This window comes from Leuciscus leuciscus (assembly GCF_965113295.1).
Source record: "Leuciscus leuciscus genome assembly, chromosome: 1".
NCBI classification, from domain to species: domain Eukaryota; kingdom Metazoa; phylum Chordata; class Actinopteri; order Cypriniformes; family Leuciscidae; genus Leuciscus; species Leuciscus leuciscus.
This window is the reverse complement of record NC_138725.1, coordinates 48,630,218-48,656,692: the sequence shown is the minus strand read 5'-3', so window position 1 is coordinate 48,656,692 and position 26,475 is coordinate 48,630,218. Positions and strand designations below refer to the sequence as shown.

General features: G+C 37.2%; 1 protein-coding gene across 5 annotated transcripts in view; it reads left to right on the top strand.

The window, feature by feature from the left end:
- LOC309494505 (syntaxin-binding protein 4) overlaps nt 1-26,450 on the top strand; it is a 43,202-nt gene extending 16,752 nt beyond the window's left edge. For 3 of the 5 annotated variants that reach the window (XM_082163921.1, XM_082163920.1, XM_082163924.1), the window contains exons 4-22: nt 1,507-1,576; nt 1,798-1,872; nt 4,671-4,750; nt 5,754-5,877; nt 6,006-6,147; nt 9,378-9,484; nt 9,607-9,748; nt 9,895-9,967; nt 12,755-12,843; nt 15,775-15,871; nt 17,407-17,534; nt 17,906-17,998; nt 19,323-19,388; nt 19,600-19,797; nt 22,292-22,408; nt 22,532-22,581; nt 22,664-22,794; nt 23,009-23,066; nt 24,572-26,450. In XM_082163921.1, coding sequence (XP_082020047.1) covers nt 1,507-1,576; nt 1,798-1,872; nt 4,671-4,750; nt 5,754-5,877; nt 6,006-6,147; nt 9,378-9,484; nt 9,607-9,748; nt 9,895-9,967; nt 12,755-12,843; nt 15,775-15,871; nt 17,407-17,534; nt 17,906-17,998; nt 19,323-19,388; nt 19,600-19,797; nt 22,292-22,408; nt 22,532-22,581; nt 22,664-22,794; nt 23,009-23,066; nt 24,572-24,635 — 1,904 coding nt within the window. In that variant the 3' untranslated portion in view covers nt 24,636-26,450. The remainder of the gene's footprint in view (nt 1-1,506; nt 1,577-1,797; nt 1,873-4,670; nt 4,751-5,753; nt 5,878-6,005; nt 6,148-9,377; nt 9,485-9,606; nt 9,749-9,894; nt 9,968-12,754; nt 12,844-15,774; nt 15,872-17,406; nt 17,535-17,905; nt 17,999-19,322; nt 19,389-19,599; nt 19,798-22,291; nt 22,409-22,531; nt 22,582-22,663; nt 22,795-23,008; nt 23,067-24,571) is intronic. The other 2 variants (XM_082163923.1, XM_082163922.1) reach the window with 1 other exon arrangement.
- Nucleotides 26,451-26,475: the final 25 nt, after the last annotated feature.

Here is a 26,475-nt window from a genome sequence, read left to right as displayed (position 1 = left end):
AAGGCATAAATTTAGAAAGGAAACTGTGTCTGTGCAGCTGTTTACATTTCTACGAAACAGATTGTCTGTCTCACTGCGTATACCTCTGCTTAAGTCTCTCACGTGTGAAGGGGAGTTTAGCGTCATCCCTGTGCTTAGAGTTAATGCCCCTGACGGACTGGAATTAGAGTCTGTCTCCCATTCTGCTGCTACAGAGCACGGGGTATGGGAGCTTATATGGGCGCATGCGCTCTGCGGGGTCTTTGCTTGTTTTTAGCCGTCTCACACGATTGCTGTTAGCTCGCCATTCAGTGAACTTAGCTAGCTTTCTGGCTGCTCTCTTTGGTTTGGTGGAAAGACATAATAAACATGCTGGTATTTAACTGGGAGATAGATATTCTGAGGGAATCTAGACAGATTTTCACAGTATCGATGATAATCCAGGGTGACTGTAAAATCAGATACCCGAAAAGTGGTATTTGGCTAAAGTGCTCTGCACAAAGTAAGACAAAGGTGACCCCTTTGAGACTTTGCAGCTTGTTCCATTCCGGATTTGATTTGCTCTGACAAGATATCACTGAAGTGAAGGTATAACCCTGACCTACATCTGAGAGAGATGCTCTTAATATGTCCTACGGAAATGAAAAGGTTCGAGGGCCATATGCTATCTCTTCTGCAGCCACAATTTGCTAAAACACATGAGAAGTTGCTAAATTATGAAAATAAAAATTTTGAACACTTGAATGATGGCCATCTCTTAAACCAAAATGCAGTTCGGACTTTTTCTGGGCTGTTTACACTTTTTATGTTGTATAAAGCTGTGAAACACTATCGTTTTGACAAAATTTGAGTTTATGGTCACAGCTAACGGAGTCAACAACATTAAAGGTGATCAACATTAGCTGCTTATGTTTTTAGTTCTTAAATGCCTTTATTTTTGAATCGTTCATAGTGGACTTCAGATTTAGTACATATATTATCTTTCAAAAGTTTGGGGTCGGTAAGAAAATACAATATTATTGCAATGTAAAAACAACTGTTTTCTATTTGAATATATTTTAAAATGTAATTCATTCCTGTGACGGTAAAGCTGAATTTTCAGCATCATTACTCCAGTCTTCTCAGTGTCACATGATCCTTCAGAAATCATTCTTGTATAATGATTTGATGCTCAAGAATCATTTATTATTGTTATCAATGTTGAAAACAGTTGTGCTGCTTGATTTTTCTGTTGAAACTGCTACATTTTATTCTTGATGACTAGAAAGTTCAAAAGAACAGCATTTATTTGAAATCTTATGGAATATTATAAATGTCTTTACTGTCACTTTTGATCAATTTAATGAATCTATGCTGAATATACATACATTGGAAGTTTACATTTCTTTAGAAGGAAAAAAAAGTACTGACCTCATTGATAGAAATGGAAAAAGATTAAGAATATTATTATGTAGTATGTAATAGTAATATATTTGTCAAGTCATTTTATGGGTCTTAATAGTTTTTATTTTGTAAATGCTTCAATAGGAAGCCTGCAGCCTGGAGACCAAATATTGGAGGTGAATGGTGAAAGCTTGATTGGCGTGACAAGTGAACGGTACATACTACACTCTCTTATTTTATTTTATTTATTTGTTCTTCTATTCTCCATGTATGTACTTTCTGTGATAACTTAAAATACCTTAAGGACTGTTTATTAAGCTTGTATTCACTTTTACCTCTGAAACTGCAAACTGCAAAAAAATATATTTTTAGCCACTTGTAATTATTTTATTACCTTTAAAACACTTGATGCCTGATATTGTTCTTTGATTGTAGAGCGGTGGACATTCTTAGATCAGCATCCTCAACCAATCACATGCGCCTTCTCATTGCCAGAGATGAGGAAGCCAGGTAAGCCCCTGATCCATCCATTATAACATCTGCTCTGAAGTTCACAAACTTCATGTCCATTTAGACATTTAAAAAGTTGCTTTTAAATGTTGCTTCAAAAGAAAAGAAAAAAAGAACATTAGATTCAAAGCACATTAATAATCATGATCAAAGAATACTGAAAAAAACATATCATGGTTTCCCCCCCAAAAAAGTAACCTGCACAATTGTTTTTAACATTGAGGATAATAATAAATGTTTCTTAAGCATCAAATCATCATGTTAGAGTGATTTCTGAAGGGTCATGTGACAATTCAGTGAAAATTCAGCTTTGTAATAAATGACATTTTAAAATATATTATAAAATAGAAAAGTTATTTTAAATTGTAATAATATTTCATAATATTACTGTTTTTACTGTATATCAAATAAAGGCAGCCTTGGTGAGCATAAGAGACTTCTTTAAAAAAAATTTTTTAAATCCTTTAGGCCCCACAGAAGTGTATATGTAAAAAATAATTGAAAAAAAATGAATGTTTTTTGGTTTTTCTTTCCATCTCTACTGCTGATAGTCAATTTCATTGCCAACATGCCACTTACTTGGTGACATTTAATCAACCTAAACACTTGCCATCACTTAAACACACTCATCCACTGATATTGATCTATGGTTGTCTGACCTGAGTTCATTTCATTTGAATGTCCACCCCTTAGAAGACACGTTAAATAATTCAATGAAAGATGAATAATTTTGTTCATAAACTAGATCTGACTGAGTTTTGGCAGTGCCTGTGAGTCTCTTGGCGAGCTATTCAAAGACAAGTTTCTGGCCCTCATGGCTCCCATATACTGTTAATTTCACTCACTAGAAAAAACTATCAATGGAAAATCAGTATCACTGCGCATGGCAATGGTAGTAGTGACTTCACTTTCTAAAACTTCAGTTAAATTAGGTCTATTGCCTTTTAGTAACGAGCAATCATTTTTCAGTCATGAGCATTTTTAGTGCTCTAATGTTTTTAATTTATTTGAAATAGAAATCTTTTGTAACATTATAAATAGCTTTACTGTCACTTTTGATCAATTGAATGCATGTTTCATGAATAGAAGTATACATTTCTTTAAAAAAATCTTACTGACCCCAAACTTTTGAACAGATATTTAAAAAACTTTTGAACAGATTAGTGCAAACACTAATACATTTTACATTGTTGAATGTAATCTTTAGCAAATCTCAAAATAAATATGAGTCTGTGAGAGTCAGTGGCATGACCGCAGTCTACTTTTGAACTTTACACATAGACAGACTGGCAGGAGATTCAGTCCCATGGCTCTGGACTGGCAGCCCAGGGATTGTATGAATGAAGGAAAAAGCCATTCCATGCATGGAGATATGGAGGGAGCGAGTGCGAGGGAGAGTGGGAACAGACTCACATTTTAAGCCATGATGAGATGAGTCCTTGCGTCTCCATGCTTTAATCTGCGTTCTGCCCTTAACCAATGCGCATTGAGGGGATTACGCCTCTGCCTCCGTGCAAAGACCTCCGCTGCCTTCACTCGCATATCAACAACCTGGAAGTCTTCAGGGACCGAAAGACTGAGCACAGCATTTCTGGGCTTTTTGTTTGTGTGTATTTATGAGGAAGATGGTTTAGAATGTGCATGTACACACAGTGGTTTATTGAGACAGCGTTCATGCCTTTTAGAGTCAGCTCCTTACCATATGCATCACAACCTTGTGTGACCTGCCTCCCTTTAATCCGCACTGATAACCTGTCCTGAGGACGGAGGAAAAAGAGGAAAAAGCTATTTTTGCGTTGCCTCACTCACTTCGAAAGCTGTCACTTTGAGTACACCTAGATATTTTAGACTTAGAGTAAATATGATTCGGCTCTGATATGGAGGAATGCAAATAATTATGGGTCTAGTTATTGAAGGCTTGGCTGTGTTTATATAGTCTTCTGAACCCACATAGTCTTTGTATTGTGGTTAAAACAAGCAAAGATCTGGGATCACTCAGGGACACCTGCATGTAGGTAAAGAGGCCAGTGGCTGAGCCTGTGCACCAGTGCGTAATGAACACATGTCCATAACTGAATAAGGCTTGAGTCCAGTGACAGGACATTTCTGTTGACCTTTATCTGACATTCAAGAGGTGTCTGGTGGGAAAATGGCCTGGGAACTAAAGAGAACTCAGCATGTTTATTTTTACTCAATAGGCTGATCACAAAATCCATTTACACTGCTTTATCTTTCAGTAACAGAACAATGATCTATCTATTTATCTATCTATTTTCTAAAGAAAATATTTTTCTGGGACATATAATAATACATTTCTAAAAGTAAAATGTAATTATTATTATTATTATTATTATTTATTTTTGTGTGGTTGGACCAATGCAAGGGAAAGTAAAGTTTTGAATTACTGGCCTTATTGTCAAGCCCTATATTGGCATTGGCAGTCAATCAGACTACTTGCAGCAGAATGAAACGTTTAGAGTAGATTTATAACATTGGTCATGCTTTTTCCTTCTAGTAATGATGTGGAATAATTTTAATCACTGAATTCAGCCCTCTAGAGAGTACCTGTATCTGCTTCGAGCATATTTGGATTGTGTAGATAACATGTGAACATAATTACATTCCGTCCTAAACTAATTAACTGAAATATTATTTTGGAATAGTGCAAGCTGTTACTGAAGTAAGGACTGTTATGTCATTTAGGTGTCTACATTTTTATTATTATTATGTTTTTGAAGGTTTACATTTTTTTCTTGGACGGTTGCATTATTGTCATTTCTTCTTTTGTCTTTGTGTAGTCGAGAATTTGCAGAGCTCCTTGAAAAATATGGCTCGAACGGAAGCACAGGATCTACCAGGAATTCTCCTATTCAGCAAAGTGTGTATATTCTCTCAAGTTTGCATGAAATGCACATAATATAAATCCTTTTTATTCATTCATTTTTGTGCTCGTGTTTAGAATATCTCTCTTTCATAACCTCACTACTTCCTGACATGACAAAGGTTATGAAATGCTGATTCATTCAATATGATCCTCACAACTGGCTAACAAACGGGAGGAATAGAGAAAGAAATTCACGTCATCATCCCTAACCATTTTAACTTCTACATTCATACTCTTTCTCAAATATAAATGAAAAACAGGAGACAAACAAACTGTGTTTTCAAAAAACAATCTCTTTTTTTGAGGGGCTCAAGTCAATTATAATTATAATGTTTGAGGGAGAAACAAATCAGCCCTTGAAAATGGCTTAAGACAGCGCATTTGTCCATTATGCAATTTTGAACATCTGTTTCTGCCGGAGGGAAGACGCTTCACAGGAAAAGTTCTTGAGAACGGAGCGTGTGCTCAGTCTTATCCCTGCTCTCCCCTCTGTGTAGAATATTCTAATGATGTAACTTGCTTTAAGCACAGCAAAGAGTTTCATTTGAGTCTTTAATTTAAAAGTGCAAATGAGAGATTTACAGGAGTTATGTTCAGATGGCTTCGTCTGGACGTTTTGTGTTTGTTTTTGACGAATGAAGTTTCAATGAAGTTTCCGAGATTGGCAAAACTTGCAAACTCAAAAAACGTTGTATTCACTCAAAGAATTATATACAGTCTTTGAAGAGAATTTTTCCGTTTGTAAATTTTTTCAGTTTTTGCTACATTATACAACAGTTAGCTCAGACATACAGCGTTCCAAGAGTTCCAATATTAACTTTTATTAAAATTGTGGATTAAACAAGCCAGTGTTTTTGAAATGGATAACTTTATGGATTGTGTCACTGCCCTCTGGTGGTTATCATATAAGCTTGCATAATTACTAACTACGTAGTGTTATGTCAAGTTTGATCAGATATTTTGTAATAATAACCAAATCTCACTTTTTGTGCCACAGCTGGCAGATATTTGGACAGCATATCATCGGGGTCTTCGTCCAGATCTCAGAGTCCTCTATTGCTTAGTCCTGCTGGATCTCAGAGTAATTACAACAACACAGGACCCATGCTACGCTCCCTAAGGTACTGATAACAAATGATTTAGTCTAGTAAAGTTTACATACTGAGTTGTTTAACAGTTTATTTGGATTCAGTACCACTAGTACTTCACTAGTAATTTTGAGTATGTGTGTGTGTGTGTTTGGTTTCAGTCACCCAGGTGAAGGGGTGATTCAGCTGATATCAATCGCTCGCTCCTGCAGTCTGGGTATTGCCATTGGAGGTGGCTCCAACAGAACTGATGGCCCTGCAGTTTTCATCCAGGAAGTGCTGTCTGGAGGAGACTGTCATCGGGTGAGAGATTGGCTCCCTTTAACAAACTGTGTGCCTGCGTGTATTTGTGCATAAAGTGTAAGGGTTTTCACGCAGAAATCATTGATCAAGGATCAGTAATTTATTTGCACTGCAGATTTTGAGTGCTGATTCCCGGACAAATGACTTTCAGTTAATAGAAAACATAAGGTGGGTTCCATTTGACTGTAAGTGAAGTTCGCTTCGGCATAAGGAATAAGGGAACATCGATACATCACTTCACAGGATGTGGAGAGGGAAATTTAACCACCAGTCATTGCATGTCAGTCCAGTATTAAAGAAGTTTGTATAAAAGAATGGTGGTGAAAATGAGTTGAGGCTCCTACATTTTGACTGAGTTTACCTGTCCCAGGTGTGGAGTGCAAATCTCATGATTACTTTAAAAAAAAAGATTAAATATACATCTAATATAACCAAATGTTTATTTTCATAATAAACAATGCAACAGACATTTATCACTCAGTGTATCACTTTCGAAAAATGACAGTATATATTAATTAAATTATTTCTGACTTAATAGTTATAAATGCACATGAGTGTATTACATAAACACATGTGTATTAAATGAAAGTACGGTCATTTATATTGCATTAATTTACTGAAGCATATTATGTCATCATACCTAGTCTAGTTGAATATGTGCAACACAAGTTTTGTAAATCAAACACATAACAGCTACAAATGCGTGAGACTTAAAACAGTATTTTCACCGACTGATTTATATGACGATGTGTAGTTAAAGATACACATTATACATTTTGTAACAAGTGTAATTTTTTAAAAATGTTACCACATTTCATTTGTTTAATATTGTTGTTAAATACATAATAGCAATTACATTAATGCCATCTCTAAAGAGACTGTGAAAACTCATTAACTTGTTAAATGAGTCTAGAGGTCAACTCTAGAGGTCTATAAAACAAAAACAAATAAATTTTGCGGAAGAACAAATTTCTTGGCTGTGCTTTGGCTCTGCGTGGCTGTGTGAATTTATATGTTTATCCTACTGATCATAAAACATTCACTTCTAGGCTAAAGGGATATCACCAGTTTAGATGGAAAGGATCTCAAGCTGACTAGCTGAAGACATTACTTAAGTTATAATAATAGACACGGTACTTCCTTGAAAATAAATTTCAGCACTGCGCTACAACAACCATAGTGAAATTACCCTTCACAATAGATGAAGCTTTATAATGAACTCTGTTAGAGAGCTACATATGGCAATTTATCTGTTCAATAAAATACCTTACTATCTCTGCGTTGCTTTTACAACATTTCAAATCGTTTAGTTCTCGCCATCTCTGAAAAGCCAAGCCAATGTTGATTCTTGTTTTATTACGAGCTCTGTCGCGTTCTCTTTTTGCCTGCAGACTCTCCTTTGTGTGCAATTTACCTTGAAAACCATTCTTCTAGGTCTAAAATATAAACACTTAAAATAGGCTTACCATAGTGAATCAGAGTAAGACAAGTTCATGTTTTGAAAGAAGGATTGATGATGTATTGACTAATTGTTTAAAGTTTGTTCATTTTGAACAACAACGAGAACAACAAACACAAATGAGCGGGATATGTCACACAATTCGTGGAAGTGTTTAGTCTGAGCTGGAGAAAGAAACAGATTATAAACCTCTGGGAATCTTGCCCCCAATGCAAGGATAACTCAGCTCTTTACACCTTACCAATAAGCTTCAACACTTTTAGCCATCTTTATCACTGAGGGGGTCAGGATTTAAGTGAGGATAACATCCTAGAATGTCAGACTACTACGTTATAGCCTGAGCCAGTGCAAAGGTTTCCTCTTAAAGTAAGTAGGTAGTAGGTAGTAAGTAGGTATCTCCTGGAAATGATCTAAGCAATTTATCCCCTGCTATACATTGTTTTCCCCAGTAAGTTCTTTTCCTGAAAGACAAAATAGGTTTAGACTCCGCTGGGCTGTTCTGGACATGGACAGTGCTGTCGCAGCAGACTGCAGAGGTCAGGTGCACCCCGTCTAGGGCATCGCCCTCCCTGTGGAATATAAAACTCCACAATGGGGAGGGGAGCTGTACTATTCACCTACAGGACTATTGTGCTGAAACTCAGATATTCAATATCGCTTCGATTTTCAGCGTCAGATTGTTGGCCATCTGTAACATCTATTAAATAAGGTTCCATGTCCGTTTTGAATCTTTTAGCCAGAATCAATGATCATAACTCAGAACTTCCAATCTGAAATATTGTTACCCTGTTTTTGGATTGGTAGCCAGTCATTGGAATTCTTTTTTTTTTCTTTTTTTCTTTTTTGAGAATTACTTTGTCTGGCCCTTAGTTTTAGTGTTTACTTGCATATATTGGTGTCTCCAAACACTAGCCTCATTTTTATTGTTGCTCATAGTTAGAACTTAGGAGAGGAATGCTGCAATAAATAACTGAATTGGTATTTAATTTTACTCAATATTCTTGTTATGTCCTCCAGTAAAAATACACAAATGTTCAAAAGATTGGGGTGGGTACCATTTTTTTTTTCTACAAAAAAAGCATACAGGGACTAATCATTTGATTTAACTAACCAGTAAGACTTACAAAAAAGTAACAATTATTTGCCGATATTGATACGACTCTGATATCCACCTTAGTTTTAACGTAGGAGACATTTGTAACTTGAGTGTGCAAGACTTTCAGTTATTTTAGCTGTTCAAAACAGCTTGTTATGCTACTTGATATTGCAAACATGGTTTTACAAACAAACAATTGCAAACAAATTTATTTTAATGGATTGTCATAATTATAAACACACTGGTTTGTAGTGCAAATTGTTCCACTGTTAACTGCAGTTGCTGTATTTATTTACCCATAGTGGCAAATGAATCAGAACTCTCACACATTCACAGAACATAGCTTACTTCTGTGTTGCAAAATAAGGTGGATATAGTGCATCCCTAAACCATCAAGCTGTGGAAATGGTTTGGAAGCGGATTGGATTCACTCGAATATGAGACTTTTGGCACAGTTGTGTAGTTTTAGTGACTTTGGTGTCTCTGGGGGGATGGAGTTTCTGTAGTGGTGTCCTCTGTAAAGACATGAGAGAGGTCTCCACCTGGTGATGAGTAGTGCAGTAGGTTATGTTCCTGCTGATGCTGTTGGTGCAGCTTTCTCAAACTGAACGTCTGCCAGGAATTGTGACTGATCAGCAACATTTAATAAGGATCTTCATTCCTTTGGCCTTATAGGATGGACGGCTCAGACCTGGAGATCAGCTTATTGCCGTTAACAAGGAGTCGTTGATAGGAGTCACATATGAGGAGGCCAAAAGTGTGCTCAATAAAGTGAAATTCAGGTATTCGCTCTGGTTCATGTAGCTTTACGTCTTTTGAACAATATTTAATAATTAATCAGTATCATTGTACTTATTTCTTTTATAGAATTTACTTCTTTTGTCCCTGTTCTTTACCTTTGAAGTCAGGAACAAGTGGTGGATATTGCCTTCATTCCAGGAAAAGGACCTTTTTCCAACAGCCCGTTGTTGCATAATGGGGTTCAGAGGGGGGTTGGGAATGGATACAACGCCAGTCGGTTAAAGGTTCATGTCCGATCTCCTGAGGTGAGTGTTTAATAGTGTAAAATCATGTCATGTCTCTGTATAATTAGTATGACACCAATATCTTGTTGTGTACATTGTACACAGGCAATTTCCTTGTTATGGTCTTTTTACTAAGCATGTAACGCTTCGATACTTTCTTCTCATAGATGCGACAAGAGGAAACAGTTCCAGTCCTTTCATCCCCCCCAGAAATCTGCCCTCCAGACATACAGGCTTCAGGTACATGTCTCAAAGGATGGCTCATAACACCCTTAACTCTATTTTAATGAGCTTTACAGCTAGTTTCCACCCTTTCTCATCACCCACATGAACAGTGCAGATTTTGTTATTCATAAGGCTAATATTTCCATTTTGAAAGGAGTACTCTAATTTCATAACATTTATATCATATTATGTTAGTGTTTTACAGCAAACAAATTTACATTAAAATATCTAATATATAAATATAAATATTTAAATATCTGTTAAAAAGTTTGGGTTCATTAAGATTTTTAAGAAATCATCTTTATTCAGCAAAGATGCATTGAATTGAATGAATACTGGAAGTAGTTGCTCTCTCAGTTTCTGTACCTTACAGATTGCACCTTGTGTCTCAGTGAAAGTAGCATCCAAAATGAACCAGTGCACGGAGAAACAGGATTTATTGCAAAGCAATTATTTATTTTGAGAGAGAAAGATTGGGGATTAGTCAGTAGCAGTGTTTGGATTTTAATCAACGGCTAGTTGCAAAGTAATCTCTCTGTGCTCCGGGGGTCGGGCATGTATGTGAGGTGTTGAAATTACACAATCAAATTCTAGAAGACATAACCAAATAAAGGAAGAAGGCCTCTTTCATGTTGAGTCAGATTGTGCTCTTATCTCAGTTCACAGCAGCTGGGTAGCTGTTTAATACAGATTGATTTGCTGTGCATAATGTGTAATCCTTTCTTGGGGCACAAAATGGGATTGATAAATTGTTATAGAAACCATACAGAGATAGCCCCTTAGGTCCATTTTATGCTATTAGATACTTTGAAGAAGCTATCTGTGTGGATGTTAACATGTCAAGTCACTTCTCCAGACACTGAGATCTTTGTATGCTTAAATAATGCCCCAAAATGCTCTGTATTTCTCTGCATAGAGGACCAAAAAGTATTTTGACACCTGTGGACATATCCAAAACATCGGAAGGTTGTGTATTAGATACAAAATACCAAACCCAGTGGAATCTGCAAACAAATGATGCAAGACCTTCGAATTTCGATCCATTTTTTTATCATTTGAAACCATTGAAACCATCGAGAAACCTTTTTTTTTTTTTTTTTTGTGCTGTCTATAAAGAAAATGCCTTTTGGTTTGATATTTTGACATTTGACACTCAGACATTTTAAAGTATGGCTTCAGTGTCCAAATACATCGTGGCGCCACTGTATTTCACGTTCACACTATGAATGCATGTCAGGCCCACTGAGATGTGCACCACGCACCTGTCCGTCAGGCTATCCCCGGCTCGCCCTTGAACCCTGGGTGGTGTCGTGTTTACGAGCACAGTGTTCTAATCATTCATGACATCTATGAAGTGTATAGTGCTTAATTACCCATTTATCCAGACTAAGTGATAAAATCTTAGAAGAATAATGGGCACTGTAATCTTGCAAAAGCCCTTCTGGGAGTTCTTGACTGGGTGTGCTCAGACTCAGACACATGCTTATCTTCATTCAGTGTCATTCTTTAATAATTGTGATTTGTAGAGATGTGGAGATTGTTATAGAATTCTGCTATCCAATGGAAACTGATGTTTACAACAGGTTTGCACCTAACATAAAGGCTGACTGTTATTTAGTTAAATTAATGTACTACACTGGGCTAAACATGAAACTATTTATATAAGTTGATTTAAGTGCTTATGTTGTCAGATTTTTAGCTTGGACACTGGATAGTTGAATTTCTGATGCCACCCATATCACTTGAAACCTGTATCACTTGAAGAATTTTTGGAAGAATATCTAGGCTGCTCTTTCCCAAAGTGATTGGGTATTGTCAAGAAGTGAAAATGCAAAAAAGCACCAAAAAGCATCATAACAGTTGTCTAAATTAATCATATGCTATATCCCAAGTCTTCTAAAGTCATGTAATAGCCTTGTGTGATAATCTTCCCCTCCATGATGCTCTGAAATGGACTACAAAAGTGACAAAATGTGATTTGTGTTAGGACCCTAAATCTAATGTTGCCATATGTAGTTTGAGAGTACTTGGGAAATGGTGCTCAAGTTAAATAGTCACTTTTATTGTAGTTTTTTGTGATTTTTGAGCTTGATAGCTCACCATTCACTTTCATGATAAGGAAAACTGGCCAGAGAATTCTTCAAAAATTCACCTTTTGTAATTTCTCCTTATGTAAGAAAGGAATTGCTATGCATTTGAACAACATTTGGGTGATTTGACAGAATTCGTATTTAGATTAACTATCCCTTCGATTAATAGTTACGCTACAAACATATTTGGCTATCCACATGCTTGCAATTCTGGTGGAACATTCGTAGAAGCACCATTAATCTGGATTGTTTTAGTTGTCCTGGATTGTGTACAATCAGTTCCACCTGTTAAATCCACTCCCCCTGTCCGAGCTCCCTGCTGTGCGTGTTGGTCCTGAATTACCAGCATTGAACCTGTCTGAGTCTGCGTGAGTCTGACGACGTGTCTGAGCTCAACCTGTCAGTCATGAGCGTCAGAAGGCAGCTAAATCCCCTGCGTTGCTTAACAATACACACGCCACTGAAAGCACTGGCGTTAATACCTCTCTTTCTCTATCGCTATCTCTCTCGCCCCCTAGATTCAAATCCCTCACACAGTTCATAATCTTTATTGTATTAATATAATACCCATTCATTTGTTCTCCTAGACAATGAAAAAAACACATTAAGGCCATGTTTTCCAAAGCAGCTAACTAGCTCTCACCACTAAATGCTGTAATGTGAGTATGACTCTTAAAGTTGGTGTTTTTTTACGTCCCTTTTTCCCCCTCAGCCTCCACCGCACAGAGACCAGCCACTGTTTCCAAACCCAAGATCTCGCTGGACCCCCACATACGGCTCAAATCAGAGAAGCTTGATCTGGTAAGCCTGGTTTACACAAACAGTTTTACATGTGTACAAAGAGTGATTTTCAACCTTCTTTTTATTGTTACAATGTAAATGAACAATGTCTACTCATTCTCCATGTTACCTGGACCAAGAAATTCACCTTTATTTGTCACCAAAAGTATTTTGACAATTCCAGGGCTTTCGTGAAAACTACAGATTACACTCCCGCCCACGGACAGTCAGATCAACAGAGGGTTATTACAAAACAGTTACTTTAAGGTTAATGTATTATCACTAAAAATTGTATTGTGCTTTGTCTACTCTATAAACAGCGTTATGGTAAAAATGGTCCACTATGGCTACAGCTTTTGCACCTGTATGCTGTGGTGGGTTGGGCAGAACTGTCAGAAGGCCATTTCTTTCAGTTTTGCCCCCTCCATTTGGCATAAAACAGTTTTCGTGGCCAAATGTTGACTACGTTTGGGTAGGATGTTTTTTTTTTTTTTTTTATACATTAAATAAATAAATAAATAAATAAATAATGCTGTTAATTTAGGGATAAATGTTTTATTAAGAAAAATGTATGAGCGCAAATGTAATTATCTTTATATATATTTTTGCATTATTCATGACTGCAATGACATTATGCTTGTACCTGTACTTTTAGTAATGATTAGGAAAATGTGGTGAATTTAAAGGGTTAATCCCCCATCGGAATCTGTACGATCGACTTCAAAAGGAGCCTGTATCTCAGTGCAAAGTAACTGACAGAGTGCTTATGTAGATAACCTCTCGTATCTCAGTGTCACTTTCCTCACAGATATCTGTCTCTGCTCTTTGTTATGGTGCAGTTGTTTAGCAGAGATTTAATTTAATCCTGCTGATCCTGGGGCTGACCCTAATCTACCGGCCCATTAATAGGATTAGGTCTCAATGGACGAGAGCACTTAAATGTGGACTAAAGGCACAATGCACACTATGTTAAGTGTTGCACGAACAGGTATTTGACATGGTGCAAAGTTTTCTATGTGACTTTATACTGTTCATTGCACTGTTCATCACGTTTTTCAAGCAGATATTTTATCTGGTACAGGACAGTTTTCTTGCCATTGGTGTTTGAACAGTATATCTTATTTTTGTGGCAGTATCAGATTGTTGGTTCGACCTTAATCTGATTAGCCTTATTAATGCCTTTTGAACTCTTATGGACCATAAGCCTGGATTTATTGTACGCCACTGACTTGACCTCTGTTACCACACTGCCATCTTGTGTATGTAGCAGTAGCATGACTCTTTTCAAGCTTGACTAGATACTATACAGTTGAGAAATCATAGTTATCTGTCAACTCTTAAAATATACTATACTAAATATTTAAAGGTAGGGTAGGTAATCCTGTTCAGAAACACTTTTTTTTATACTGGGTGAAATGGTCCTTCCATCCTGATAGTAGTCAATACATTATGTGTTTAGAAAAAGGAATGAAAAAAATCAGACCTCTGTAGCAGCTGCAGGACAGTAAAAACTCTGACCAATCACTGCCATTCGGTGCGAATGTAAAGAACCAATCAGATGCCTTCATGTCTCGTGCCCGCCCCGAGTCCCACTGCGCGCGCTGCCCGGCGTGCACTCATCACATGTCACCGTTCCCGGAAATATTCAGCTCAAAGCACCTGCATATGCAGTCAGCGAAGGCAAACAAGGCAAAAACTACTTCCTCGGACCCTGCCCGCACTCTTGAACGACCTCCTCTGCTTCGCCCTCAACCCCGGACCTGTCCTCGAACCGACGATGCGGTACTTTTCTCCGGACTCGGAGTGTAACTTACGTTAGTCTTCATTAGAGTCAACAATGTTTTCATCATGGAAACTCTTACATGCAAAACACCGTATATGTTATGAATCTTACACGAAATTCATCTTCATCACAGTGTAACTGATGGTAATGGAAAAACGTGTATCAATGCAACCTGTTTTTAGTTTTGCCTTATAAATATAGCTCGTTACCGAATGAAACTTTACCATTATCGATATGCTAGCTTGATAGTGAGTACTAAAAGAAATCTTATTTGTTTATATTCATAGTGATAAAGTTAGGTATTTTACTACATGTGATTCTGACATGATGTCACTGTATGTACTGCGCTCCTTCCTCTCCACTCGTCTCAGGTAATAAATGCGTCTTGTTCCAGCCTGAGCGTTTGGCGTCGCGCGTTCATGTGTTTTGGGGGCGTGGCTTTGGAAGGAGCTCAGAAGGGAGGGGGTGGAGTGAATGGAAATAATGAGCTGTGTTTATTGCAGATTAAAAGGTCTACAGTCACTCGATTTTTATATTTTCTTTTTCAGAGTACTTACATTTTAATTATGTATTGGTATATAAAGACAGTTTAAACAAATTTGGAATGTTTTTTTTTTAGAAAAATGATTACCTACCCTACCTTTAAGGTTCAGTGTTCATAGTTATTTTCCTTTTTTGTTTTTATCGTTTTTTCGGTAACACTTTACAATAAGGTTCATTAGTTAACATTAGTTAATGTATTACTAACATGAACTGACAATGAGCAATCCATTTGTTACAGTATTTATTCATCTTTGTCAATGTTAGTTAATAAAAATACAGCTGTTCATTGTTTGTTCATGTTAGTTCACAGTGCATTTACTAATGTTAACAAATACAACCGTTGATTTTAATAATGTGTTAGTAAATGTTGAAATTAATATTAACTAAGATTAATAAATGCTGAAGAAGTATTGTTCATTCTTAGTTCATGTTAACTAAGGTAGTTAACTAATGTTAACTAATGAACCTTATTGTGAAGTGTTTCCGGTTTTTCTTCTTTTTTTAAAGAAACATTTCGCACTCGTTTTGTAGTAAAATAATAATAAAATATTGGGAAAAAATCATTTGTAGCACAGGCTTGTAGCACTATAATGATGAAGGTTTTTGACCGTTTGATCATTTTGCAGGCTCTGTCGTACCTGGGTCTGGATTTAACAGAAGAGATGAGACAGCAGCTCAGAGAGAGTCTCACTACAGACCCTCAGGGAACGGTCTCATATGGAGGTATAGACATATTCTTAACATGATCCTCAGTCAGTCAACTACTGTAGATGCAGGAAATTTTCCTCATTTTCACAATCATTTTGATGTGGACTTACATCCCCATATTCATCACATATTTCAATATTGGAGATGAATCCGAAACAGGGGTCAGCAACCCTTTTGATCTGAGGTGCCATTTTTTATATTTCCTCACTTTTGAATCACCAGTATGAGCACATGAGACCCACTTGATAGGCAGTTTACTTGCACTGTTCACTGTTAGAGTGTTAGGCTTCCATAGTGCTTATAACTAAATTAAACAGGTTGCATGACGAAGAAAAAAGGATTACTGCAGTTTATCAAAAAAAAAGATGGAGTTTAGCACGCAATGCGTTGGATTTCAACATTACTGAAAGAACAAAAAATAACATTTAATATTAATCTCTCTCGTATTCATCTTTGGATGCCAATGATTACTGCTTCGGCTTGCGTGCCTAGGGTAAGGTTACCATCCTCCTGAAATAACCACAGGAAATAATCACATTTTGACATGAACGGAAATACCCCTTTTGAAAAGGGAATCACATTCCATATTTGGATATTGGGCTTGAGTTTGTGCTTTGAAACACTTAGAATGAGTTTTTAGAGACAGATTGTCAATTGGGTTCAGTACAAACTTAGACAGCTAAGTATATTTCTAGGCTGCTCTTGACAAGGAGTTACGCTTCACTCCTGAACTCCTCAGCAGGAAGATGTCACCTCGGCAAATCCTGATCAAAGTGTGTGTGGTGGAGCTAGAGTTCTGCCTGTTTTCTTGTACTTCAGCTGTGCAAACACTTACAGCAAGGGCACCTGAACATAAATATTCCCTCTAGATGCTCTTTCTCCTGTTATGAGGAACAATCTGGATATATTTAGCTGAGTGACAAGAGAAGAGACTATATGGCACCCACTTTTCTGTTTAGAAAGCAAATGTTGACCTGAAATCACATTTTCAAATCTACACTCAGACAAAAGTTTCGAATAACAAGGCTGCATTTATTTGATCAAAAGCACAGTAATATTGTTAATATTATTACAATTCAAAAAATAATTTCTATTTTAAAATGTAATTTATTCTTGTGATTTTCTTTTTCTTTTGTTATATCTTACTTTCCAAATTTTTGAAAGGTTGTGTATCACAGTTTTCACAAAAATATAAAGCAGCACAAATCATCATATTAGAATGATTTCTGAAGGATCATGTGACACTGAATATCTGACAATGAGTAATGATGCTGGAAATTTTGCTTTGCCTCACAGAAATAAATTACATTTCAAAATGTATTAAAATAGAAAAAAGTATTTTTTTCCCCCCACAATATTACTGTTTTTACTGTATTTTTGATCAAATAAATGCAGCCTCTGAGTTGTGACCGACTTAAGTTAAAACATAAAAAAAAAATTCTTAATGATTTTGATACTGTAATTGTTATAATCTAAATATCTTACATGTTTTTTATATTTCTAGTGTACTTCTTGGCTATTTCTAAATATGCCTCTGTTTCCTTAATAAGACTTTGTGGAAGCCACCCGCAGTGTGTATCAAGAGAAGCTGGAGGAGGTGGGACTGGGACAGGGACCCTTTATGTTCTCGTATCAGGAAGCAGCTAGTTTGATGGACACCTCTGCCTTTCATTCCCCTGTAAGTAGACCCGCAGGATTTAGTATCGGAGTGCTTGACTTTGATTTGGGCTAAACTTCGGCACAATCCTCAGAGCACCTCCTCACATTTGAGACTTCACTTTCTCCTAAAGCTGAGCATGTCGGGAGATTTACTCAGGGATCTTAAAGGAGCTTTTCTCCCGCTCAGAAAAGTTATCAAAGCTGTCTTTTAAGCTTCGATTGTCAGAGTTTGCCTGTTTTGTAGCCTTGTGCCTTTGGATTTGTCTCACTTAGATGTATGAGCACTGAATTGGTACTGGTTTTATTGTTTTGTTTTTAACTTTCTGCTCCCAGAGGTAGGGTCACACACTTATGAAAGAGTTGTTTTAACAGTGTCACTCTCTCTTTCAGACCTATGAGTCAGAGTGCAGCTACAGCAGTGAGGAGCTGGAGGAGTTTCAGACGGAAGTCAAACAACTCCAGCTGCAAATGAAACAACTCAAGGTGAGTACTGAAATAAACAGGGGTAGCTGGATCGTGCTTCCTTCAATCAATATATAAGTATAGGACTATAATTGCTGACTGCAGGGTCCAAAATGAACACTCGCTAAGTGCCAAATTCAAGTCGAAATTTGGCTTTAGTGAGTAAATAAACCAACAATTGTTCAGTAAATTAATTAGTCAAATTGTAAGAATGATAGTCTTGACTGATTCACTTAAGAAACACCTGTCGCAGCTCGTACAACTTTTCTCTCAGTGGAAAACCTACCATCATGTTTAACTCCATGTTTCAACACGTGGAATATTCCTCACCAAAACCCACAAAACAACAACAAAAAATATATAGAATATGAAATAAATAGAATAGACAGAAAAAAAAAAGAAAAAAAATTATGGAAGCTCATTTCCGCCAATAAGAAAAAAAGACTCATGCTTTGGTAAATAATAATTATGACATACTAAGTCATAATAATGAGATAAAAGTCATAATTATGACATAAGTTGAAATTGATTACATTTTTTGAAATGATGACAGTTGAAATTGACAGAAAATCTAAATGATGATTGATGATAATTTCAACTTTTTGTTGTGATGATATACAAACAATCATAATTATGTCATAATTATGATATACAAAAACATGATTTATTTTCTTATGTGGCAGAAATGGGCTCCCATACAAAATAAAGTTTCATAACCTATAAGAAATATTTTAGTCAGTATATTTTGCACATTTACATTTAATTTACATTTGCATTACATTTACATTTATGCATTTAGAAGACGCTTTTATCCAAAGCGACTTACAAGAAAGGAACAAAGCAATATGTCAAGGAGTCAACACTATTCGTAATAAACAATGCCAGGTTTTCTGACAACTAAATAGAGAGAAGCTAGAGAAGAGAAGAAATGCAAAGAATATTTTGTGTGAGTGTGTAAGTTGTGCATTGTGTTAAGGGTGTGTGGGGTAGCTAGTTCACACATCATTGGTGTGGCAGAAAGTTAATTTTGGACCCTGGTTGACTTTCCATAAAATGTTGCTAGACTATGAGGTCCCACACATGACATGCAGGGGGAAAAACAAGTTATCGTTGCCACAAATTAATTGATTCCCTCATTTTAGGGAAATTGTGGCCACAATTAAAAAACAGAAGAAAACAAATTATTACAAGGGGGCCACAAATTAATAAGTTGTGGGATCAAATATCTATTGGCCACAATATCTGTTTTTCTCCCACGTGTCATGTACGAGGCTCTGTACAAGACTGAGCTGAACATTTGTGCAAAAAGCTTTTGTGACATGAACATCCCTGACATTGCTCTCAGGTGTTACTGAAAGACACAGAAGACAGTAAGAAGACTCTGGAGGAGGAACTGCAGAAGACGGCTGAGGTAAAGCCTGGAAATAAACACGACTTCTTCTATGTGACTAATCTTAAATGTCTCAAAATATGACATCCAAATATAAAGAGGCATGAGAGCTGATTTAATACATCAACACTTTGTGCATACCAAATATATACTATCACAACATGAGCATCTGAATATTTAAGACATTTGTCCACCCGTCAATTTGTGTGTTCCCTTATTTCAATATGTGTGGATGAAACAGAAGGCCACGGCCACAGTGGAAGAGAATAAGTGTCTAAAGAGTAAGCTCCAGGTAGCAGAGGCTGTTCAGAGACAGACTAACAGTGCCGAACAAGACTACGAGCAGGTCATTCAGCTCCTGGAGGCTGAAATCAAAGATCTGAAGAACCAGGTAGCCGGAAAGAAACAGAGAGGACTTGAGGCTACCAAGGTAATTGTTCCTCTTTCATAACATCTCTTTGTTCTCCGAAAAATTATTCATATAATTTATATGAAATTTACAAGACTTTTTGGAATGAGTTGCCAGGTGATTATCTAATTAAACACTGTCCAGTCCAGTTCATGACGAACACTTGAAACAGTGTTATTTTAGTATTATTATAGTATTTATGAATATTTTAAATTAGTTTTTATTTTTTACATTTTCAATTATAATTTTAGTTTGTTTTAGTCATTTGTTTGTGCTTTTTTTTGTCATTTTTGTTAGTTTTTTAAAAACATTTCTGTTTAGCTTTAATTTGTTTTTATTTCACTTTTAGTTTTAGTCATTTTAACACTTCAGCTAAAATTAATTGTATTTTGCGTTAGTTGCCATGCAACATTTCAGTTTTTAGTTTTTTGTCTAATAATTATATTTTATTTTAATTCAACTTTCATTTTAATTAATTTTAAGTTTAAGGTTACGTATACACAACCACAATGTACCAAAAATGGAAACGTTTTTCCTTCGCGTTTTCGCAAGTTTCACGTAGAGGCGACAACGTTGTCAAAATGATCCCCGTTCTCACGGATCTGTGAAAACGACTAAAAACGCTGCATTATGCAGGCCAGTAGTTCACGATGTCAAGAAATACTACGTACCTGTGCACAGAGCCGCCTTAACCTAATGTTAGGCCCCGGGGCTGAGAGGTTTTGTAGGCCCCCCATCCCCTCGATTTATAGAGTCTCATTTTGAAAAAGTGTAATAGGTCATCTACATCACAGTTGAGAAATTTCAACTTTATGCAAATGAGAAGCGATTTTCGCGAGCGACAACCAATAGGAAAGAAGCCTTTCGGTGGAGCTCAGCTCCCGTCACCGTCTCGTGTGCAGTGCAGGCAAGACAGAAGAGTTCGAGGGCGATTTCACTGTTTTATATGATTTGACTGTAACTGACCACAAACATGGATATAATAAAATGATGCATGGAGAAGAAACTGTCGACAGTCTCAGTGAGTTTAAAGCTACACTGTGTAGGATTTACTCCCATCTAGCGGTGAAATTGTATATGACTACCAACTGAATATTACTTTCTAGCTCCTCCCATTCCGAAGGCGTTTTAACTCCTACGGTGGCCGTATTATTTCAAATCTGCCGGCAAATGCGAGCAAATCTCCCTCTCGCATTCGTCACAGTGCCACTGCGTGTAAAAACGCGAAAGGCGAAGCTTGTATGTCCTTCTTTGTCTAATGTATTTTCAAGATGGATGCACAACATGGCTTCCGCCATTCGAGCGACTCGCTCGTATGTATTCTAAATGGCAGATTATACACTTACGAGAATACTTAATTAGTTGGTTGAAGTGATTACACATTAATGAGAACGTATAATTTTGAAATAACGTGTTTTTTGCTTAAAATCAACCTAAAATATTACACAGTGTAACTTTAATTAATACATTTATAGTTCGAGTGTTGTAGTTTTATGATGCAAGATTAGCACTGCTGCAGTTCATTTTACAGTTTCCCCTGCATCATGTTGACTATTAGGGACAAGAAAATGTATTATTTGTCAAATTCGGATGACGTTTTAGTAATTTATGACAGTATGAGTGAGTTTAATTTGTAGATTGATCGATCGTTAATCTAGTAAATTATTTAATCCACTGAACACTGCTGTGTAGTAATATAAAAACACTCTCCCAACAGCATACTGTTTCTTTTGAGCCTAATTCCTAGTCAAATTAAAATAATATAGTTGTATCACTTGTGATGGTGTTTTATATAGATGTGGCCAGACGAGCAGTCTACCAATAACATTAGAGCGACAGCACTACCAACGCCCACAAGCGACTTCACAGTATAGAGACTAGCGACATACAGCGACAAAATCGCTGGCTGTGTGAACGGGGCTTATGGGGCCACGTGGGTCACTCAATCAGCAGACATGTAACGTGCGATTAGAGTGATTGACAGAAAACCTGACAAGTTACAAAACAATATGACCTTTTCAGCTCATCATGAACCTGAACATGGGAGGCCCCTGAACTTGGGAGGCCCCTGGGCTTCAGCCCAGGTAAGCCCGTGCATTAATGCGGCCTTGCCTGTGCATGTACACATTTTTCTACAGAGCGGTGAATACAATTCTTTGCTGGAGAAGTGTTAATAAACTCAGTGTCTTGAGCAGCACAAACACAATCCTGTAGTCCGCTATTGTTGTTTTGGCAAGTACTCACGCATGCCTATAGACTAAACGCAGTATGCATGCGGATGACGTCACCGTTCTCACAAATTCATGGAGAAGATAACGATATTGTTTTCAAAAATGTGCACTTTGAAACCTGTTTTCGAATGTTTGCATTTCAGGCCCCTAAAACGCCACTGTCGTGTAAATGAACAGCCAAAACGCATAAAAGGTTTTCTTTTTTTAGTTGGAAAACGGTGTTGAGTAAACGTCCTCTTAGTTCACTTTAACAACACTGGTATTAAAGGCCATTTTTTTCACAGGAGGATGTGGTGGATCTGAACAGAAAGTTCAACGTCATTGACAGCCAGCTGAGAAGGTCTGAACTCACACGGAAACACCTGGAGATTTCCAACAAGAAACTCCTTGGCTTTGCCCAGGTAAAAACAAACCACTTTTTGACTTAAAATCAATTGTAATCTGTTGTATTTAGGTATCAGTGGTCCTTCAAGAACACCAAAGCACCAAAACATTCAAGTTTATAATTTGCACTATTTTTACAGAATGTCCACAAAGTTCTCACCAACACCAGCTTATTTGGGATTGAAAATGGGTAAGTTTCTCAAGCCAAACACATTGAAAGTTGCAGTGGTCCCCCCTATCAGTGATCATGACATTTCCTTCTCATCCTAAAGGAGCGCACGGGCGTCTCCGGCGACTGACAGCCCCGACACACCTTCCCCGATCCCCGACCCCGCCTGCCAGCTCGCAGCTGAGGCCAAAGAGCTTGTGGATGGTGTCTGCTCACTTTGCACTGAGGATCACAGTAAGTGAGAAATGTGCACTAGATCATCACCAGTTCTGGGCGTCTAATCTGAGTGGCTGCTTCAAAGCTCTTTCAGTCCGTCTCTGTTTGAGTGCAGTGTGACTTCATATGGTAGAATGGGACAGTTTCTGGACTTTTTGTTCTAATGAACTCATTTGAACTTGTGTTGTTGTCACATCTGTGTTGTCACACAAAATGTTCGGTTGATTTGCAGCATTACCGCAGTACGTAGAGGGATGCGTTGTGACGGCCGAAGAGGACTGTGATTCAAAGTGAGTGGCCGTTATTGTGTTATGAAGCAATCAGCATTTTTCCCTTCAACTGCTGCTGTCAGCTGAGTTTAGCTCAGGCCAAATCCCGCTTATCACACTGCTACTTGCCACATAAATAAGTGATTAGACACAAAATATTGACTTGAGTTGAAATATTTTATTAGCTCTTTAAACGCAAAGCTTTCACTTAGAAAGCAGTTGCTAGCGTGGCAAGTTCAAACTAGACGGGACATTTAAGGGATACGGTACAGTCATACCACTTATTACACGGTATTTCGCCACATAAATAATTATGGAGATAAGAGATATTGATCTGAGTCGGCGCCAATGGCCTCGTGGTCAGTGCGCCGACATGTAGCGCCTTTGCGCTCGGGCGGCCCGAGTTCGAGTCCCGGCTCATGGACCTTTCCCTATCCCATCCCCTCGTTTCCTGTCATCTCTCTACTGTCCTGTTACAATAAAAGGAAAATCACCAAAAAAACAATATAAAAAAAAAAGAAAAAGAAAAAAGAGATATTGATCTGAGATGAAACTGTTTTAAAATCGTACCTGTTTATTATCTTATAACCCATTACAGAGTACAAACCAATAGTCGCAAAATGGCAGCAGCTGTCTACGATAATCCACGATACCCGGATGACATAAATAATTGTTCACAAAATTTTGTGTTTTAATATTTTATTAGCTCACCAAACTTTCCTAGTAAGCGTAAAGCGCTGACTTCAGTTACCCAGATGAGCCTGTTATCAGTTTTTACCAGTTGTTATCAGGGGATAACATACCGCTGGATGGCGAGATTGACCAATCAGAATCAAGTATTCCACAGAGCCGTAATAATAAACAAGATGCACCTGCAAACACACACAGATTCTGGAATTTAAAAGGCTGTAAAGACCCTTCACTTCTAGGTTTTTTTTATAGTCTTGAATTGATATGATAATGATATTTTATTCATACGTTATGCTAATGTCTTCTTGGGGCAACATGTAATAAAAAAAGAAGTGTAATAATGGGAGTAATAATTGGCAACATTTTCATAATATCAAATATTTCATAGGAATATTGATATATAATCTCTCTCCCTATTCACTTGCTGTGTCTCTCAAAATGCCTGATAAACATGCTTTAAGTCCCGTTGTCCACTACAGGGGACATGTATGAAATCCATGTCCCGTTTTGAAAGTCACATCTTGATTACCCAAAACCCCAAAACATTTTCCTGAAATGTTCATTTATGACAATTTGAAAATTTTTATTTTTCTTCACTCAAGTCTAACAGTAAAAAAAATAAAAAATATTTACATTATGTAAAAATACAACTAATGTCCAATAGTGTCAGCTCTCACCATGGAAGTTGTGTCCTCTGAAGGGAATATGACATAGGCATATGACTTCTGAAAAGAATGCACTCATAAACATTTTTCAGATTCATATTTACAGTAGAATATTATAGATTTACATAATACCATACATAATCTACAATCATGCTCTCTTTTTTCCTGTAGCCTCGTTCACTGGCCACAACCTCCTGTCCTCGGCGGTCCTGCAGTAGAGCGGAGAGGTCAGTAGAGCGTCTGGGACGGACAGACGAACCCGGCTCATTCAGAACATCAAGGCTAAACTGAAACTATACTGTGGAAAATAAGAGACTGTGAAGTTCTGCAGTGTGGTTTTTACTCCTTCAGTTCATAGTTCGAGTGGAATCAGAGGCCTGAGCTCTACTGATCAAACTGATAACCATTTTTTAAAGCAGTCCATGTACTTATTTATATGTAGCATTACTCAGTGTCATAATGTAAAGCCAGAAACCAACCAAGGGGATTGAAATCTGAAACACAAACGGCACTATTAACAGCAGAGGCGACTTTGAGATGCTCAAATGCGATTTCAAGCGTGTCAGCGTGTGGCGTGCAAAACACGAAGAGTTAGGAAGACGATCTCTTCAGAATGAGAAAGAGAGCATTCAGACGTATATCTCCCCATTCAACCACTGTAATGAAAACACATGTGGCTGAGCAGCTGACCTCTCTTTTAGAGTTAGCTATATTATACAGTACATGTATTACATTTCATTTAGGGATTTTTGGGACAGTCCCCACTTTTCATCATTTGATATGATGCTTATTTGTATCTGTTCTGAGAAGTGCTATGACGTTTTGAAGATTTTATATTTTTGGTCCGAATCTTTTATTATGCAGACACACATAGACTTGCTCGCTTCTAAGTACGTGGGCGCTTGCCGTCATAAAGCTTGTAAATCTTGCCGTCAAACCCTTCGATGTCCTCTTCATGTATTTGCCGATCGCGCCAGTCTGTGCTCGGATGCATTTGCGGTACAGGTCGGTCCAATGTCACCCAGCATCCACTGCACAACTATCAGGTATGGTCTGTTAAGTGCTTTAGGGGGGATCCTTCGTGGCTTGTTTCTGAGATGGACAGTAACTTTGCTCCATCTCAGTGTCCTTGTCACTGCACTGATAGTTCTGAGGGGGATTTTGGTTGTCATGGCACTAGAATCAAGTAATGGGGGTCATATTGCAGCGTTCCACCCCGAATGCATCCATTCAGCTGAACAATGCACATGGTTCAGGTTACTGTTTTCATAAGCTCACTGTATTCGGCTGTTTTGTCTTGGCGTGTAGGATCTACCATCACCTATATCAATGTGTAATAAGCTGGTATCATTAATTTCCTGAGGATAGGAGGTGTACGGTTATGGAGGTGGTTTGTTGATATTAATAACAGCACATGCTCTACAAATGTTGACATGTAGTCCTGTGATTTAACTAGATTGCATCATATGTGTGGCCTAAATATCTTTCTTGTAATGTTTTTATTAAAGTCAGAACAAATGTGTCATGTGTGTTTTTGTATGATTATATGTAGTGGAATTCTGTAGAGCTTTGACACTTAAAATACTAGAGGGTTTGTCTGTTATTTTTAAATCCACTCATGCTTATGTGCCAGTATACATTGTTGTGCCACAGCTGGCTCATGATAAAATATTTTAACATTTTTATTTGGCAACCAAGGGTTGCATGCTGACACAGTTTTAATGCTTGTGTAATCTGCAACAGCTTGTGTGTGTCTGTTTTTTTTTTGTTTTTTTAAGATATGACTATGTACATCTGTACAGTTTCTGTTAAGGATGCATCACTGAATTTGACCTTCCAGTAACCTTTATATATATATATATAAATAAAAGTTGCTGATTCTTTTTTTTAAAAGATTAGATGAAAAGCAAGTTCAAAAGAACAGCATTTGTAACACTATAAATGTCTTTATTCTCACTTTTAATCAATTTAATGCATCCTTGCTGAATTTTTTTATTTTCTTTAAAACAATAAATAAAATCCTGACCCCAAACTTGAACAGTAATATATATCTAGCTGAAGGATAAAAATGCAAT